Consider the following 16,077-nt stretch of genomic DNA (forward strand, 5'->3'; position numbering starts at 1 on the left):
TATCGTTACGAAACTCAGTATGGGTCATCAGTACAACGCCCTAAAAGTACTCAAAAATTTATGAGACAGCGCCACCTTTTGGTCAAAAGTTATAATGAAATTTCCAAAAATGCTAATAACTTTTGAATAAATTTGCCTATAGTAATGACACTAATCTCAATAGATTCCTTGGGTTATGCTGAAAACATAGATACCAATTTTGCCATAGTCAATCAAAGTTCCTGTCCGCCATCTTTATTTTCTTTTAAAACCTACTTTTTCGAACTCCTCCTAGACCGAACGTCCGATTTTCACCAAAATCGGATCGTGTCATCTCCAGACTGTGCCGAGTAAAAGTTATGGATTTCGTGTCGATAGACAAAACCGTTTTCGTATACCGCAGTGGCAAAGTTGAGGCATGATGCCAAAATGACTATTCAGGCTTTATATCTGCAATGCCTTGACATATTGACACCAAACTTTGTATGTGTCATTGTCACTTCACTCTGACCACATCACATCAGTTTCGTAACTGCGCCACCTATTGGTCGAAAGTGATAATCATATTTTTAGTTATTGTATGTGATTTTTCAACCATTTTGCCAAAATTCATCTTCAAATGTCTTTAATTGCTCCTTGCTGCAGTGGGTCTCACACTCCCAGCCACTTTGGCATGTCTTGTCGTCTTGCTTGCGCTTGGCCCCGGTGATTGCTGCTTGCAGCTATATTTATTAGGGGCCAAGCACTGAAGGTGCGGGCACCTATTGTATCTGTTCCCGTACCAAAAATAATTCTTCTTCTTCTTCCGCTCTGGGAGTCTATGGCAGCCCATAGAACCGATCGCGGGAAAGTTGTAATGGTTTGACATTCGGATAGAGGACAGTCCCAACATTAAATACACCAATTTTGGTGTGTCTAAGTCATTCCCTCTAGCGCCACCAACTGTCCAAAGTTTCACTCATGTTTATTCTAATAACTTTTGAACCACAAGGGCTAGAAACAAATTTTTTTTTTCCTCTGATTCCTGACCTCGTGACGATTCGATTGCACCCAATGACGTCATTTTGCGCCATGAAAAGTTTTCCGCCATTTTGAATTTTCCGAAAAAGCTACTTTTTCGAACTCCTCCTAGGCCGTTGCTCCAATTTCCATGAAAATTGAATCAGATCATCTACAGACCATGCCGACAAAAAGTTATGGAATTCAAGTTGATTCGCTTAGCAATTTTCGAAAAAACCCACAAACAAATTTTACGTAGCGCTTGCGAAAACAGACGTAAGGCTGTATCTCCGCAACGCTTAATCGTATTCAAACCAAACTTCCTACATGTCATCACAAGCGTGACCTGAGGCTACATGCTCCGTTTCGGCGCAGCGCCACCTACTGGTCCGGAGATATGAAAAAAGGCTATTTTTGCTTATAACTTCTGAACGGTTTGTCCAAAAATCATAAAAGTGGTCTCGATAGATTCAGGGCGTCATTTTGAGTTGACTGATATCCAATTTGTCCATATCGGCCATTTTGGCTGTCGGCCATTTTGAATTATGTGCTAAAATGCTGTATTTTATGAATGCATGAACGTATCGTTACGAAACTCAGTATGGGTCATCAGTACAACGCCCTAAAGGTACTCAAAAGATTATGAGACAGCGCCACCTTTTGGTCAAAAGTTATAATGAAATTTCCAAAAATGCTAATAACTTTTGAATAAATTTGCCTATAGTAATGACACTGATCTCAATAGATTCCTTGGGTTATGCTGAAAACATAGATACCAATTTTGGTGTAGTCAGTCAAACTTCCTGTCCGCCATCTTTATTTTCTTTTAAAACCTACTTTTTCAAACTCCTCCTAGACCGAACGTCCGATTTTCACCAAAATCGGATCGTGTCATCTCCAGACGGTGCCGAGTAAAAGTTATGGATTTCGTGTCGATAGACGAAACCGTTTTTGTATACCGCAGTGGCAAAATTGAGGCATGATGCCAAAATGACTATTCAGGCTTTATATATGCAATGCCTCGACATATTGACACCAAACTTTGTATGTGTCATTGTCACTTCACTCTGACCACATCACATCAGTTTCGTAACTGCGCCACCGATTGGTCGAAGGTGATAATCATATTTTTAGTTATTGTATGTGATTTTTCAACCATTTTGCCAAAATTCATCTTTAAATGTCTTCAATTGATCCTTGCTGCAGTTGGTCTCACACTCCCAGCCACTTTGGCATGTCTTGTCGTCTTGCTTGCGCTTGGCCCCGTAATGGCTGCTTGCAGCTATATTTATTATTATTCTGCTTCTTCCGACTGGGCGTCTATGGCAGCCCATAGAAGCGTATGCGGGAAAGTTGTTCCGGTTTGACATTCTGATAGAGGACATTCCCAACAGTAATTGCACCAATTTTGGTGTCTCTAACTCATTCCCTCTAGCGCCACCACCTGTCCAAAGTTTCACTTATATTATGCTAATAACTTTTAAACCGTAAGGCCTATCAACAAAATTCTTTTTTCCTCTGATTCCTGAGCTCACGACGATTCGACTGGACCCTATGACGTAATTTTCCGTCATAAAAATATGGCCGCCATTTTGAATTGTCCAAAAAACCTTCTTTTGCAAACTCGTCCTAGACGGTTTGTCCGATTTGCACCAAAATTGCACCAGATCATCTTCAGGCTGTGGGGACAAAAAGTTATGGAATTCAAGTTGATTCGTCAAACCGTTTTCGATAAACGCGCAAACAAATTTTACGTAGCGCTTGCGAAAACAGACATAAGGCTGTATCTCCGCATCGCTTAATCGTATTCAAACCAAACTTCCTACATGTCATCACAAGCATGACCTGAGGCTACATGCTGCGTTTCGGCGCAGCGCCACCTACTGGTCTGGAGATATGAAAAAAGGCTATTTTTGCTTATAACTTCTGAACGGTTTGTCCAAAAATCACAAAAGTGGTCTCGATAGATTCAGGGCGTCATGTTGAGTTGACTGATATCCAATTTTTCCATATCGGCCATTTTGGCTGTCGGCCATTTTGAATTATGTGCTAAAATGCTGTATTTTATGAACGCATGAACGTATCGTTACGAAACTCAGTATGGGTCATCAGTACAAAGCCCTAAAGGTACTCAAAAGATTATGAGACAGCGCCACCTTTTGGTCAAAAGTTATAATGAAATTTCCAAAAATGCTAATAACTTTTGAATAAATTTGCCTATAGTAATGACTCTGATCTCAATAGATTCCTTGGGTTATGCTGAAAACATAGATACCAATTTTGCCATAGTCAGCCAAACTTCCTGTCCGCCATCTTTATTTTCTTTTAAAACCTACTTTTTCGAACTCCTCCTAGACCGAACGTCCGATTTTCACCAAAATCGGATCGTGTCATCTCCAGACCGTGCCGAGTAAAAGTTATGGATTTCGTGTCGATAGACGAAACCGTTTTCGTATACCGCAGTGGCAAAGTTGAGGCATGATGCCAAAATGACTATTCAGGCTTTATATCTGCAATGCCTTGACATATTGACACCAAACTTTGTATGTGTCATTGTCACTTCACTCTGACCACATCACATCAGTTTCGTAACTGCGCCACCTATTGGTCGAAAGTGATAATCATATTTTTAGTTATTGTATGTGATTTTTCAACCATTTTGCCCAAATTCATCTTCAAATGTCTTTAATTGCTCCTTGCTGCAGTGGGTCTCACACTCCCAGCCACTTTGGCATGTCTTGTCGTCTTGCTTGCGCTTGGCCCCGGTGATTGCTGCTTGCAGCTATATTTCATCTTCTTTTTTTTTTTTTTTTTCTCTGCCGACTGGGCGTCTATGGCAGCCTATAGAACCGTTTGCGGGAAACTTATACAAATTGGCACAGTGATAGAGGACAGCCTGAACTATCACCATAGCAAATTTGGAGTCTCCAACTCATTCCCTCTAGCGCCACCAGCTGTCCAAAGTTTCACTCATGTTTATGCTAATAACTTTTGAACCACAAGGGCTAGAAACAAAATTCTTTTTTCCTCTGATTCCTGAGCTCACGAAGATTCGACTGCACCCTATGACGTCATTTTCCGTCATAATAGTTTTCCCGCCATTTTGAATTTTCCGAAAAACCTACTTTTTCGAACTCGTCCTAGACGGTTTGTCCGATTCTCACCAAAATTGCACCAGATCATCTTCAGGCAGTGCCGACAAAAAGTTATGGAATTCAAGTTGATTCGCTTAACCGTTTTTGATAAACGTACAAACAAATTTTACATAGCACTTGCGAAAACAGACGTAAGGCTGTATCTCCGCAACGCTTTATTGTATTCAGACCAAACTTGGTACATGTCATCATAAGCATGACCTGAGGCTACATGCAGCGTTTCGGCGCAGCGCCACCTACTGGTCCGGAGATATGAAGAATTTATATTTTTGCTTATAACTTCTGAACGGTTTGTCCAAAAATCACAAAAGTGGTCTCGTTAGATTCAGGACGTCATATTGAGTTGACTGATATCCAATTTTCCCATATCGGCCATTTTGGCTGTCGGCCATTTTGAATTATGTGCTAAAATGCTGTATTTTATGAACGCATGAACGTATCGTTACGAAACTCAGTATGGGTAATCAGTACAAGGCCTTGAAGGTACTCAAAAGATTATGAGACAGCGCCACCTTTTGGTCAAAAGTTATAATGACATTTCCAAAAATGCTAATAACTTTTGAATAAATTTGCCTATAGTAATGACACTGATCTCAATAGATTCCTTGGGTTATGCTGAAAACATAGATACCAATTTCGCCATAGTCAGTCAAACTTCCTGTCCGCCATCTTTATTTTGTTTTAAAACCTACTTTTTCGAACTCCTCCTAGACCGAACGTCCGATTTTCACCAAAATTGGATCGTGTCATCTCCAGACCGTGCCGAGTAAAAGTTATGGATTTCGTGTCGATAGACGAAACCGTTTTCGTATACCGCAGTGTCAAAGTTGAGGCATGATGCCAAAATGACTATTCAGGCTTTATATCTGCAATGCCTTGACATATTGACGCCAAACTTTGTATGTGTCATTGTCACTTCACTCTGACCACATCACATCAGTTTCGTAACTGCGCCACCTATTGGTCGAAAGTGATAATCATATTTTTAGTTAATGTATCAACCATTGTGCCAAAATTCATCTTTAAATGTCTTCAATTGCTCCTTGCTGCAGTTGGTGTCACACTCCCAGCCACTTTGGCATGTCTTGTCGTCTTGCTTGCGCTTGGCCCCGGTGATTGCTGCTTGCAGCTATATTTTACTGTTATTACTGTAGTACATAACGTGTAATAAAGATAATGTAAGATAAAGTGTTACCCAATAATATAGACTAGTCACCTTGACTGCATTCTTAAAAATGTTACCAAAAGATCACTTTCAAGTTGATCTTTTATCAATGCGCAATTCAAATTTCAATTATTATTTAATTTTTGTATTATTTATTACTTAATTTTTTACTTAAACAAACCCAGTTCTTAGCAAATGCAAAGAACCTAGGTTTTAACCCAGGTCAGGGTCTTCTCTCAACTTTTCCCTTAACCCATTCCGTCTTCTCTTTCTAGGCAAGTTGTCTTTGGAAGAGTTCATTAAAGGTGCCAAAAGCGATCCCTCCATTGTGCGGCTACTGCAGTGTGACCCCAGCAGCGCTTCGCAGTTTTGAGTCACTCCAGACAACCGGCACTCAGTGCATGAAAGCTCTTATATCTCATTCTTCTTTGTGTTCCAGACGGAAGAGTTTTAAGAAAGAAAAAAAAAAAGTGCAACAATTTTACTTTCAGTTTTTTCCGCAGAAAGGACATGCGTACATCTGAAGAACAAAGACAACACCTGCCAAGACATCCAAGTCTGCTGCGTGTCATCCGTCCTTGTCTCTGCTAATGGAGTGCTTGACTCAACACACACACGCGCACACACACACACAAAAAAGGGTCCAGATTTGGGAAAGGAATGTTCCTTTTTAGGAATCGTGCATGCATGCGCTCCCGACCTTCCCCACTCCTCAAACCTTTTGTGTTTAATATCTGTGCTGTTTTGTTTCTCTTCCCCTTTGTTTTGAGGGCACAGTTCCCCATCTACTTTTTATATTGATATTTATGTGTATATACAGTATAAATGCATATTAGAACTACAAAGGAAGGCAGTTATAGACGTCTTTTTACTCACGTGCATCTTACGGCAGTATTATGTAGCTTCAGGCAGTATCCAAATCTTAGTCTCTAATTGACCCAGTGGACTGATGGACTGAATGTTGGGATTGTTCTGCTCTGGCGCTCATGATCTTTATTTTACAAAGAGAAGGCTGAGGATCCCATTCTTGAATTCTGTTCATTTGAACTTTTTGTTGTTGTTGTTGTTGTAAATATGTGGTTTGCCTCCATATCTCTTTTATTTATTTTTTGCATTTTTATGGTGTTTATTTGACCAAGGGTGATTTTATTACTGTTTAACCGAGACGTGAGACGCTTGGTGATGTATTATGAGCAAGTTGTTATTAATTCAAGGCTTTTCAATGCATTGTGGGTAATGTTTGCATCAGGGGATACATTACGCTGTGTTTTGAATGGAATACACTATAGCACATATCATTTGAAGCGCTTCATCTGTGCGCGTGCGGTTATATGCGTGTTTGTATGTACGCAAGAGTGAAGGTTTGCATGTTCTGGTGTATGTATACTTTATAGTATCACTTTGTGTTGTTCAATACGATATCTTTGTATGCAAGCAAGTTTTGAACCCCCGATTTGAAGCAGCTCGTGACAACTTTATCCTGCATCGTATGGTACTCAAAATCACCTGCTTAGGTTTCCATCAACAACATAGACAGGAATGTACAACTCTATGATTTATGATCATGTCTCACCTTTAGATAAAGAGTTTGAATACTGAAAGCGATCACTAAGGGCTTATTTTCACTCTTGAATGAACTGGTGTAAAGAGAACGCCACTGCTTTGATTTTTCTTTTCTTTTTATGCAACGACTGACATTCCATGACCTGAATTCTCCAGGTGCTCCTGCTTTGTACAAACATATCAGCTCATGAACTCAATACATGCCCACTCTCAATACATGTGTAGCCTCCATGTTGCTTCCATATTTGTACCGAGGCCATATTTGATGCTGCACCCTCTATGGCAACTTTCCTCTATTATGTTGCATGAAAACCTCATGCGAGGACATGATGATTGTCCCCTTTTACTGACGTTGAAAAATATACTTCTGTGTTTAGAATGTCGCCTGAGAGTGATTCTTACGCAACGCAGTTCATGTTGGGAACTTATTGGTCAACCTGGTCATGTGATCACAAAGTGCAAAGGTATTTAGCGGGATTGTGCGCCATTCAGAGTTGAATTTAGAATACCTTTAAAATTCCAATACGATTCCTGAATTTGGATTGTCAGTAGCAAACAGGATGCAGAATTTAATGGGAATGTAAGGAACTTAAAATGATTGTTAAAATGAAATTGAAATGTATGCAATTTAAATAGAAAAGCGATAAATCAATATATTTGCATGACACTTTATAATCTATATATGAACACATACACTTTCACTGTAAAAAAAAATAAATAATAATTTTGGATTTTAACGGTAAAAGACCGTTTTTTGAAGTGAAAAGAACAAGTCTTTGTATAATTTACAGTGAAAAGCGTAAATTGACGTTCCCAGAATTCCCTGCATGCCGCTTCACATTTGATGTATTTTCATTGAAATAACTGTTTCTTCTTAGTTTGTTTCTTATCAGTTATGTACATTATGGTTTTATGTTACATCTAATGTTGTTAAATGTGTTTACTGCATTACTTTAGTGTCATGTGTGTGTTACCATGGTGGTGTTTTGTGTTTGTGTGAATGCCATTCTGCACCTTTTATATATACTTTTACTGCTTGTGGAAAAGCTGCTTGTGATGAGCCTTGATTCATCATGTTACTTACTCATCACCAGATACAAAACAACAGACATGCGTACTTCAGAAGGTTGACATTAGTAACATAATATTAGTTATTTAGATTTTTATTTTATTTTTTACTGTAAAATTCAAGTTACGGTACATTTCTAGCAACCACAGCTGCTTGGTTTTTTACCGTAAACTTCACAGATGTTTTTACAGTGTTGAGACTTTCTATTGGGCTATTGTTTTTCACTGTAAAAACTGTTGCTGCCTTACATTTTTAAGTACAATCAACAATTAACTTAAATTAGCCTACACTAAACTGACTTTAAAAATTTGTTGAATCTTGTATAACTTATCATTTAAAAAAATATATTTTGATGAGTTAAAGCAATGCAAAAACATGTTGTCATAACATTGATCATACATTTGTTTAACAGTGTAATGATAACACTCTCAGAAACCTTTCTTATAAATATCCATTTTCATTAAGATACATTTTGTGTTTAGTATGCCTACAGGCCTACGGTTGTTGGTTATTTCAGCTTTTGACCCTCCAAAGTATGCAAAACCTGACAGAATTACTTTTTTTTATCTTTCTCTGGACACCATAAACCAGGTGCTATTAAATATATAGGCTATATTGTATTGAGACAACACACGAATAGTGATGATCCATGAGTGACAAAACATATATGCGACATAGGCTACTACAATCATGTAACATTCGTCTGTCTTCGAAAGAGTTTAAATTGCCCTTGATTCCTGAATGAGGCCAGAGCCATGGTCCGGTTCAAAATCAGATCCAGATGCTGGACCGTTCCAGCGCCGCCCGGTTGAACGGGGATGCGGAGGGGTGTTGCCGGTACCCGGAGGACGCGGAGCGGTGCGGGTGAGAGTTACAGGGTGGCTTGTACAGCTTTGGGGGTCTAATGGGCAACCTCCGCTCCTCGTCTCCTTCACAACGTCTGGATGAAGGTGCGTAGCGGGGCTCGGGCGCTACCGGAGTTTTCATCTGAAAAAGAACACAGTGATGCCGCTTTACAGTAGGACTGCAGCTGAGTCACCGAACACACACGAATGCGCGCATACAAGGGGGCCATGTGCCAGTCACACATGTGTTAGTATTCTCTCAAGCATCTATTAGGAGGACCGCAGGAGTTGTCAGATGTACTGGAAACTTAAAGGATGAGTCCACCTACGCTAAAGCGCTGATTATTTTTAATAGGGCAAATTTGATCTCACTTGAGTATCAGTGCAGATTCGGTCAGGCGGGCCAGCACATACCAATCTGCTCTCATCTTGTAAATGTTGTTTGCGGAGGCACCAGGCCTGACCAAGGGAGGAGATGGAGACCTTAAACAAGCGGCATGAGAACACCATCTCCACTGCACTCATTAGTATCAGTGGGATCCACAGGACTATCGTGGTGCCCTGAGAGAGAGAGAGAGAAAAAAAAAAGAATTAACCTTCATTGCGAGTGCATGTATTTAGGCTACTGTAAGTGCACTGGGTGATCGTGACCAGTGCACTTTTTTTTATTGTTTGCTCCTTTTCTGAACAATTTTGCAACCCCAACTTTGCTGTAGTCTACGGTTCATTATACTTTTTCATTATTTTCCTTTTTTTTTAATTGAGATTTTACAAGTGTACATAATCAAACACGTCAGGGTATATAGAAAAAAATACAGAAAAATATTGTATGTTTGTATTGCATTCAAGTTTTTATCCCAAATACATTTTAATGTCAGTTTTTAATTATTCATACAGGATTTTTTCAAACCATTTAACTTTGTGAATAATGAGCAAATAGGCTTAGTAATTACATCAAAAATAAACACTAGATTTTTATCAACATCCAATTGAAAAACACCTTAACATCACCTACAAAATTACCAATATTCTTAACCTCTTTTTGTAAATAATATAATCACCATACTGTACATATCATAAAGTATTTTATGTTGTATACTGGCCCAAATACAGTCTATCACCTTGACACCTATGGTGTGGATGCAGCATCATGCAAAAGCAAAGGTTTACAGCTAACAATGCCATTGAAATGGGTTATTTACACTTTGCCATAATTAGTTGATTCCAGTCTTAAAAATGTCTAATGACGGTGGGGTCACTGAGATAAAACGAGTACTTTTTGGCTTGTTATGTGATCTCGGCACCAATTAGGCCATTGATATGAAGACGACATCATTTTGAAAATTCACATTACTATTAATTTCTCTATCTGAAAAACTTTTTAATGAGGAAGAAATTAAGTGCACTTTTAATGAGTAGAGTCTCATTGTGAAAATGATCAGATCCAATGTGCACATTTTAATATCTTGCCTAAAAACATGGATTGTGACAGAAGAAAATGTTATTTCTACAACTGTAATTGTGCAAATTTATGATTTTTAAGTTAATTAGCACAATATGGTGAAATCCAATACTGCGTCAGAAAAGCAGCAGTTTAATACTGACATCAACATTGGCAATTAAAACCAAATTTAGCCATTATAAAAAAAGGCACACTTATGTAACTTTTGGTCCTCTAGCAGTTAAAAAACAAAACTGCATGCATTGTGTGGAAGAACATATTTTAGTTGTGCTTTGGCTCTATGTGACTGTGCGGATGAATATGACTCATCACAATATATAATAAACTCTGTTAGAGAGCTACATATGGCAGTTTATCTGTTCAATAAAATACCTTACATTTTCACATCGCTTTTACATTTCAAATCCCTCAGTTCTCGCCGCATCTCTGAAAAGCCAAGTCAATGTTGATTCTGGTTTTATTGCAAGCTCTGTCATGTTCTCTTTTTGCCCGCAGACTCTTCTCTGTTCTGCTTTTTACATTTTTTATAAAACAGAGGTTCGAGATTTGGCATGCTCCATGTCAAACTTTCTTGCTCATGCAAAGGTGAGTGACACGCAATATTCAACGAAAACCATCCCAACAGGTCTAAAATAAACACTTATTATAGGCTTACTATAGTAAACAAACACGTTGTAGAAGAAGGATTGATATCGCATTATTTACATTTTGTTAATTTTTGAACAAAAAAAAAGATACCTAGTGTACTTTTAATGTAGAAGTTTCAATATTTGAGCACCCAGAAAATAATTACTGGTGAACCAGAAACCTATTTGCAACTTTGAACTGCACATATTTCCTCAACAGCCATTCATCAACATTTTCTCTCATTTCTCCTTTGGTACTTACATAAATACGAGTGGGGTCAAATGGACACTCATTGGCGATGGTGAGGTGACTCCTGCCATCATCACTGTAGCCACAGTACACGAGTAGTCCCTTGTCTCCATGAATTATAGTCTTTACCAAGGACACCGTCAGACCGGTGACTGAGGCGGCAGCCACTAAACCAGCGACAGCACTTAACATGAGCAGGGACAAGGTCTACAACACAAGAGAGCAGTTTTAACAGTATTAGCAAAGAACAATTAAACTCAAGCGCCAGGCAAAGGATTTTCCTTGCAGGCTTTTCTATATCACAGGGTGTTTTGTCAATTCTGAGCTCTGAAGGCACATGCAAGCTCTCTGACAAGCCAGTGATCAAACACTAGTGAGCTCGACACAAGCCCTGATGAATGAGAGAGGAAGCAGGTGTGTGTCACTGAGGCAGAAAGAAGAAAGAGGGAGAAAAAAAACATACAGAGAAAACTGACAGAGAAAGCACAAACATAAATCAATGACAACACTTTCATGGGCTTCTTCTCTTTCTTTCCTGAAAAAATCAACAGGGGGGGGGGGGGGGTTTAATGCATTTACAGAATACAAATCCCTCTTTTATCTAAAGAACAGGTCTATGCTATTAGTACATTATGAGAGGGTGAATCTTATGCAAATATAATATTCAATGTCACATTTAACCCCAAAATCAAAAGAAGAAAACAATCAATTCAATTTCACATTAAGAATATAAAGCTTTTTTTTTTATGTCAAATAATATTAAACAGCCTATTGACAATTAAGCACATTTCCCCTCAAATTTCATTATCATATTATGTCTGAGCATATTTAGGTATATTGTAACTCCCATTAGACTCAATTGATTTATGGTGAAATTTAATCATAATTTACTATTTAAATTATACAATTACACACCATTGTCACAATTATGCATTACCGTTATGAGAAAGATATTTGTGTTATTATTCTCATATTTTTATGAGAATATGAGGTGGAAATGAACTTAATTGTCTTGTAAATAATGTCACAAAAACACTAATGAACTTAAATAGACTTCTTTCTTTTGATTATGAAGTGAAATATGTCTTTTAAGCATTACAAGAGAATCTGTGTGGCTTTAATTACAGTTATAACTGAGACACATCATTTGTGCACGAGAAGTTCTTACTTACCAGTACCCTGTTCTTCTCATTTTTGGACAGAACAATAGTGAATATCCCAGTAACGACGCCCTAGACAAATAGAACAGTACATTATTATGATTTCTTCTCAGCCCCCAAAATATTTGAATGCAAATATTTAGAAAACAGCCACACTTAAAAATAAACGAATGCCATCGCTCTAAATACACACAATGAAAACAATGTGACATTTATTTGAAAGAAAAATACCACAAGGACATATTTCAAGAAAAACATTTCACAAAAAGGAGTTTGTTAGGTTTTAAATGAAAAATCATTAGATTACAACAGAAAGTATTTGGACACTTGGCTGTCAAACATTAATGGATCACGTTGATGAACTACACCTGTAGTTATTTTACTAGTTAAATATGCTCTGTAAACAAATGGCTTGTCATGCAGTATGCAAAAGACAGGACAAAATATTCCTCTGGTTGATAAGATCAAATTGCCCATTTTACAGTTATGTCATGCCTCACCAGCAGGCCCGCTGTCAGGGCTATGACGTTAGAGATGGCGCTTTCCATGGCCTGTCCCCGCTGGAGGCTGAAGTGTCTCAGCACCACACCATGGACCAGAGCGCCCAGCAGGAAGTTCACATGCCCCACTAACACCATACTGAGCCCCATCTTCATCAGCCCCTTCTGCTCCTCCAGACTGCCACAACACACCCCTGAGAGAGAGAGAGAGAGAGAGAGAGAGAGAGAGAGAGAGAGAGAGAGAGAGAGAGAGAGAGAGAGAGCTGAGGGGATACCAAATGTAGCCGAGAGCTCTACTGTCTGTAGCTCTGACTTTACTGTCATTCAATGAATTTACAGCCTCCAGTGCCGTTCTCTCAACTACATAAACACTAAGTTAAGACTCGGAGAGGAGACAAGGGTCGTATTTTATTTCACATGGCTGTGCTGACAAGCGTTACAGATATTCTGCTGGTGTGCCCTGGGAAGGACCGTGAAAGCTGAAGGAAAGATTAGAAGTGGAGCGGAGCAGTGTGGGTGGACATTACTTCACAGCAAACACAAAGGCTTCAGTGAGGACAGAGTTTGGGCTGCAGGAGAGATGTCACCTCAGTTAATCATTACACACTTTGTACACTTGGCACAGCAAACTCAACAGAAAATGGCTCGTTGGACTTTTGGGAAATTAAAAAAAGTTTGCGATAGTGATGGGGAAATGCTACAGAGATACATTTTAACATGATTTCCTAAGCAATAAGTCCTGCAGACTGTCATTTGCTTGGTACAACTATAAACAGAACTTCTACAAAACATATTATTTCTGATATATGAAGTGTTTTTTTCACATAATGACAACAATTATTAGGCTATGTCTTTTCTCAGTCTATTGCCAATAACGAAAATCACCCGTCAACTTCAACACAGAATCATTTATGAACATTTAGTTTGGTTGTCTCAGTAACTCACCTGAATTACTACCCATTGAACAATTTCCTCAAGTTTAAGCCCTCTGTTAGGTCATGACACTTCTGTATTCCAGGAGAGAGGAGCTGGTGTCCTGTCTGTACTGTCCTGATCACACGTGTGTTTGTGTGTGTAGGAATGTGCCCCGGATATTCCCTTGCAGGCTGGTCAGCCTTTGAGGCTGGTAAATGTATAAATCATTTGTTAAATGTTCTGATATTCTGAAAAATATTCCAGCGACTGGATTCAGTGTGTCTTAATGCTATGTAGGCTATAATTGCATAAATGATGTTTCTCTCCACAAGAGGGACACAAACACAAAGGGGAAGAGAACTGCAAGAAACAGTTCTGCCAGTAAAACGTTTTCTGTTTGAGATCATGTTTGAATACATGATTAAATACTAGCCTATTCTTTTTTGTTGGTAATTAATATAATAGTGCTCATATTTAGGCTACTTTATAATTATTTATTATAGCCTACTAGGCTACCTCTTTTATATTAGAATCATCGCAACAATATAAGTAAAGCATAGTAAGAGTGCAAAAGTGCTAGCGGAAGGGGAACAAAACCAAAGCACATAGATTACTGTATATGGCAATACATTGCAAGATGACAATGAAATGGTTAATAGGCCTAAAGAAGGCATGATTTTGAATCAAATTGAATTTTATTTTAAATGCGGGGAATGTCGAAGTTATGGCATATCATACGGTGCAGGTAGACTAGACTAGAAGAAGAGTATACCTCAGCCTTGAACAACAGGCTTGAGTATGAGCCCATCACAGATCGTGTAGCGCCCTCTATGTTTTAGCGGCGGTACTTCGGTTCTATTTTCACACGGTATACCGCACGTCATTAGCATCATTAGCAAACAATACACCACCACCACACCAATGTATTACCGGTAAATAGATCAGATCAGAATGTCTTAAAATATTTATATCTAAAATAAGATTTTAAAAAATTATATAATTCTTGTTATAATTGTTATTTAATATTTTGATGGATTCAACATGCTCATTTAAAAACTGTTAGTAGGCTACTGACTGATATTTACCATGCACTCTTAGGGTTCCATATACATTATGGTTTTTGTCTCAATTTTAAAGAACACTTTATGCCAAAAGGTTTCTATATAACGAGAAAGGTATTAAATGATAGCATAATAATTTCATGTTTAACGGGTTATTTCAATTAGAGATTAAATTTCAAAACTTAATGAAATTTAATGATTTTTTTTTTTGATGTAGGCTACATGCAAAGTACATTCTAATAACACAAATAATAATAAGTAATAATATGCAGCCTTTTTCTCTGTTTTCTATAGTCACTAGCACCAATTTGATTTTGTTTTTTCCCCCTTTCTATTGTATAGGCGGCCAAGTTGTATTGAAATCCCATTTTGCCAGAGTTGAAATACCCATTTAAGAGTGTGGGTTTTCAGTACAGTCAAAGTGCTATTTCACGTCACAGAAACCATATAATAACCGTCTCGTTGGACTGCATTGATCTAGTAATGTTTATTCTGGCAGATCAGGGCTGTTTTCTGTATGGCCAATTTAAAAAAAGAAAAAGAAATGAAGAATATTACATTGAAATCTAAAAGTACAAGGTGTTTCATTTTAAGTTCTTGTTGATGTCCTTTTGGCATTCATTTCTGATATATGACTGCATTTATGTGACACTTTTTTTTATTTATTTTTATGAGTAACTCAGTATCCTAGTCACAGATTGAGGTTAATTGGAACCATTGGTTCGTCTTTGATTTGTAAACAATAAGCATTTGTTGCATGTTAATTTGGAGAAGAAAGGAAGTCCAGTTCAGGAGACAGCCAGCAGCAGCACTAAAATTATCCGAGGGAGGATGGTCAACAGACTACTCTAATATTATTGTCTCCTGGATATTATCTTGATTGTCTTTGCAGGCCGGAGTTGCTATGGATCATCCGTTTACGTCTGTGTAAGCTCATATCACACTCATATAAGCGTTTTAAAATGATATACGGCATCTTCCAAAGGGGCATCGAGATGCACACCAGGCTGGTGATCATCAGGAATACAGCTGAGATGTGTTTCTCTGTAGGCTGTGTCTCCTGAAGGTGAGCTGACCCTGCAGTAAAGTTCATAACCTGTTTGAAGACCATACACCGTATTGCGGTTTAATGACATATCTGTTTAAACTTGTTGCATCACTCCTGTTTTGAACTATGAACATTCAAAAAATGTAAATGGTCATGTTACAGTTGCCTAGAATGCATAAAGGGAATGCAAATTGACCCGGCATACTGTGATTTTTTAAATATTTATCAAAAACAGGTATTTATTTGACATTCCATGAATTCTTTACAAAACTTGTTTCTG

At 38.2% G+C, this 16,077-nt stretch overlaps 2 protein-coding genes across 6 annotated transcripts in view; one reads left to right on the forward strand and one right to left on the reverse strand.

Moving 5' to 3' along the window:
- hpca (hippocalcin) overlaps positions 1 to 7,240 on the forward strand; it is a 67,827-nt gene extending 60,587 nt beyond the window's left edge. For 3 of the 5 annotated variants that reach the window (XM_079590407.1, XM_079590403.1, XM_079590406.1), the window contains 2 exons: positions 5,574 to 5,695; positions 5,802 to 7,240. In XM_079590407.1, coding sequence (XP_079446533.1) covers positions 5,574 to 5,671 — 98 coding nt within the window. In that variant the 3' untranslated portion in view covers positions 5,672 to 5,695; positions 5,802 to 7,240. Of the gene's footprint in view, positions 1 to 5,573 lie in introns of all 5 variants that reach the window. The other 2 variants (XM_079590404.1, XM_079590405.1) reach the window with 1 other exon arrangement.
- A 136-nt stretch (positions 7,241 to 7,376) lies between these two features.
- tmem54b (transmembrane protein 54b) lies at positions 7,377 to 14,028 on the reverse strand. Its single transcript, XM_079590400.1, has 6 exons — positions 13,719 to 14,028; positions 12,774 to 12,967; positions 12,286 to 12,345; positions 11,126 to 11,320; positions 9,190 to 9,336; positions 7,377 to 8,917 (listed from the first exon to the last, which is right to left on the reverse strand). The coding sequence occupies exons 1-6, from the start codon at positions 13,732 to 13,734 to the stop codon at positions 8,702 to 8,704; spliced, it is 828 nt and encodes a 275-aa protein (XP_079446526.1). The 5' UTR covers positions 13,735 to 14,028; the 3' UTR covers positions 7,377 to 8,701.
- Between the last annotated feature and the right edge of the window lie 2,049 nt (positions 14,029 to 16,077).

Source organism: Phoxinus phoxinus (genome assembly GCF_949152265.1).
Source record: "Phoxinus phoxinus genome assembly, chromosome: 19".
In the NCBI taxonomy this organism is placed as follows: Eukaryota; Metazoa; Chordata; class Actinopteri; order Cypriniformes; family Leuciscidae; genus Phoxinus; species Phoxinus phoxinus.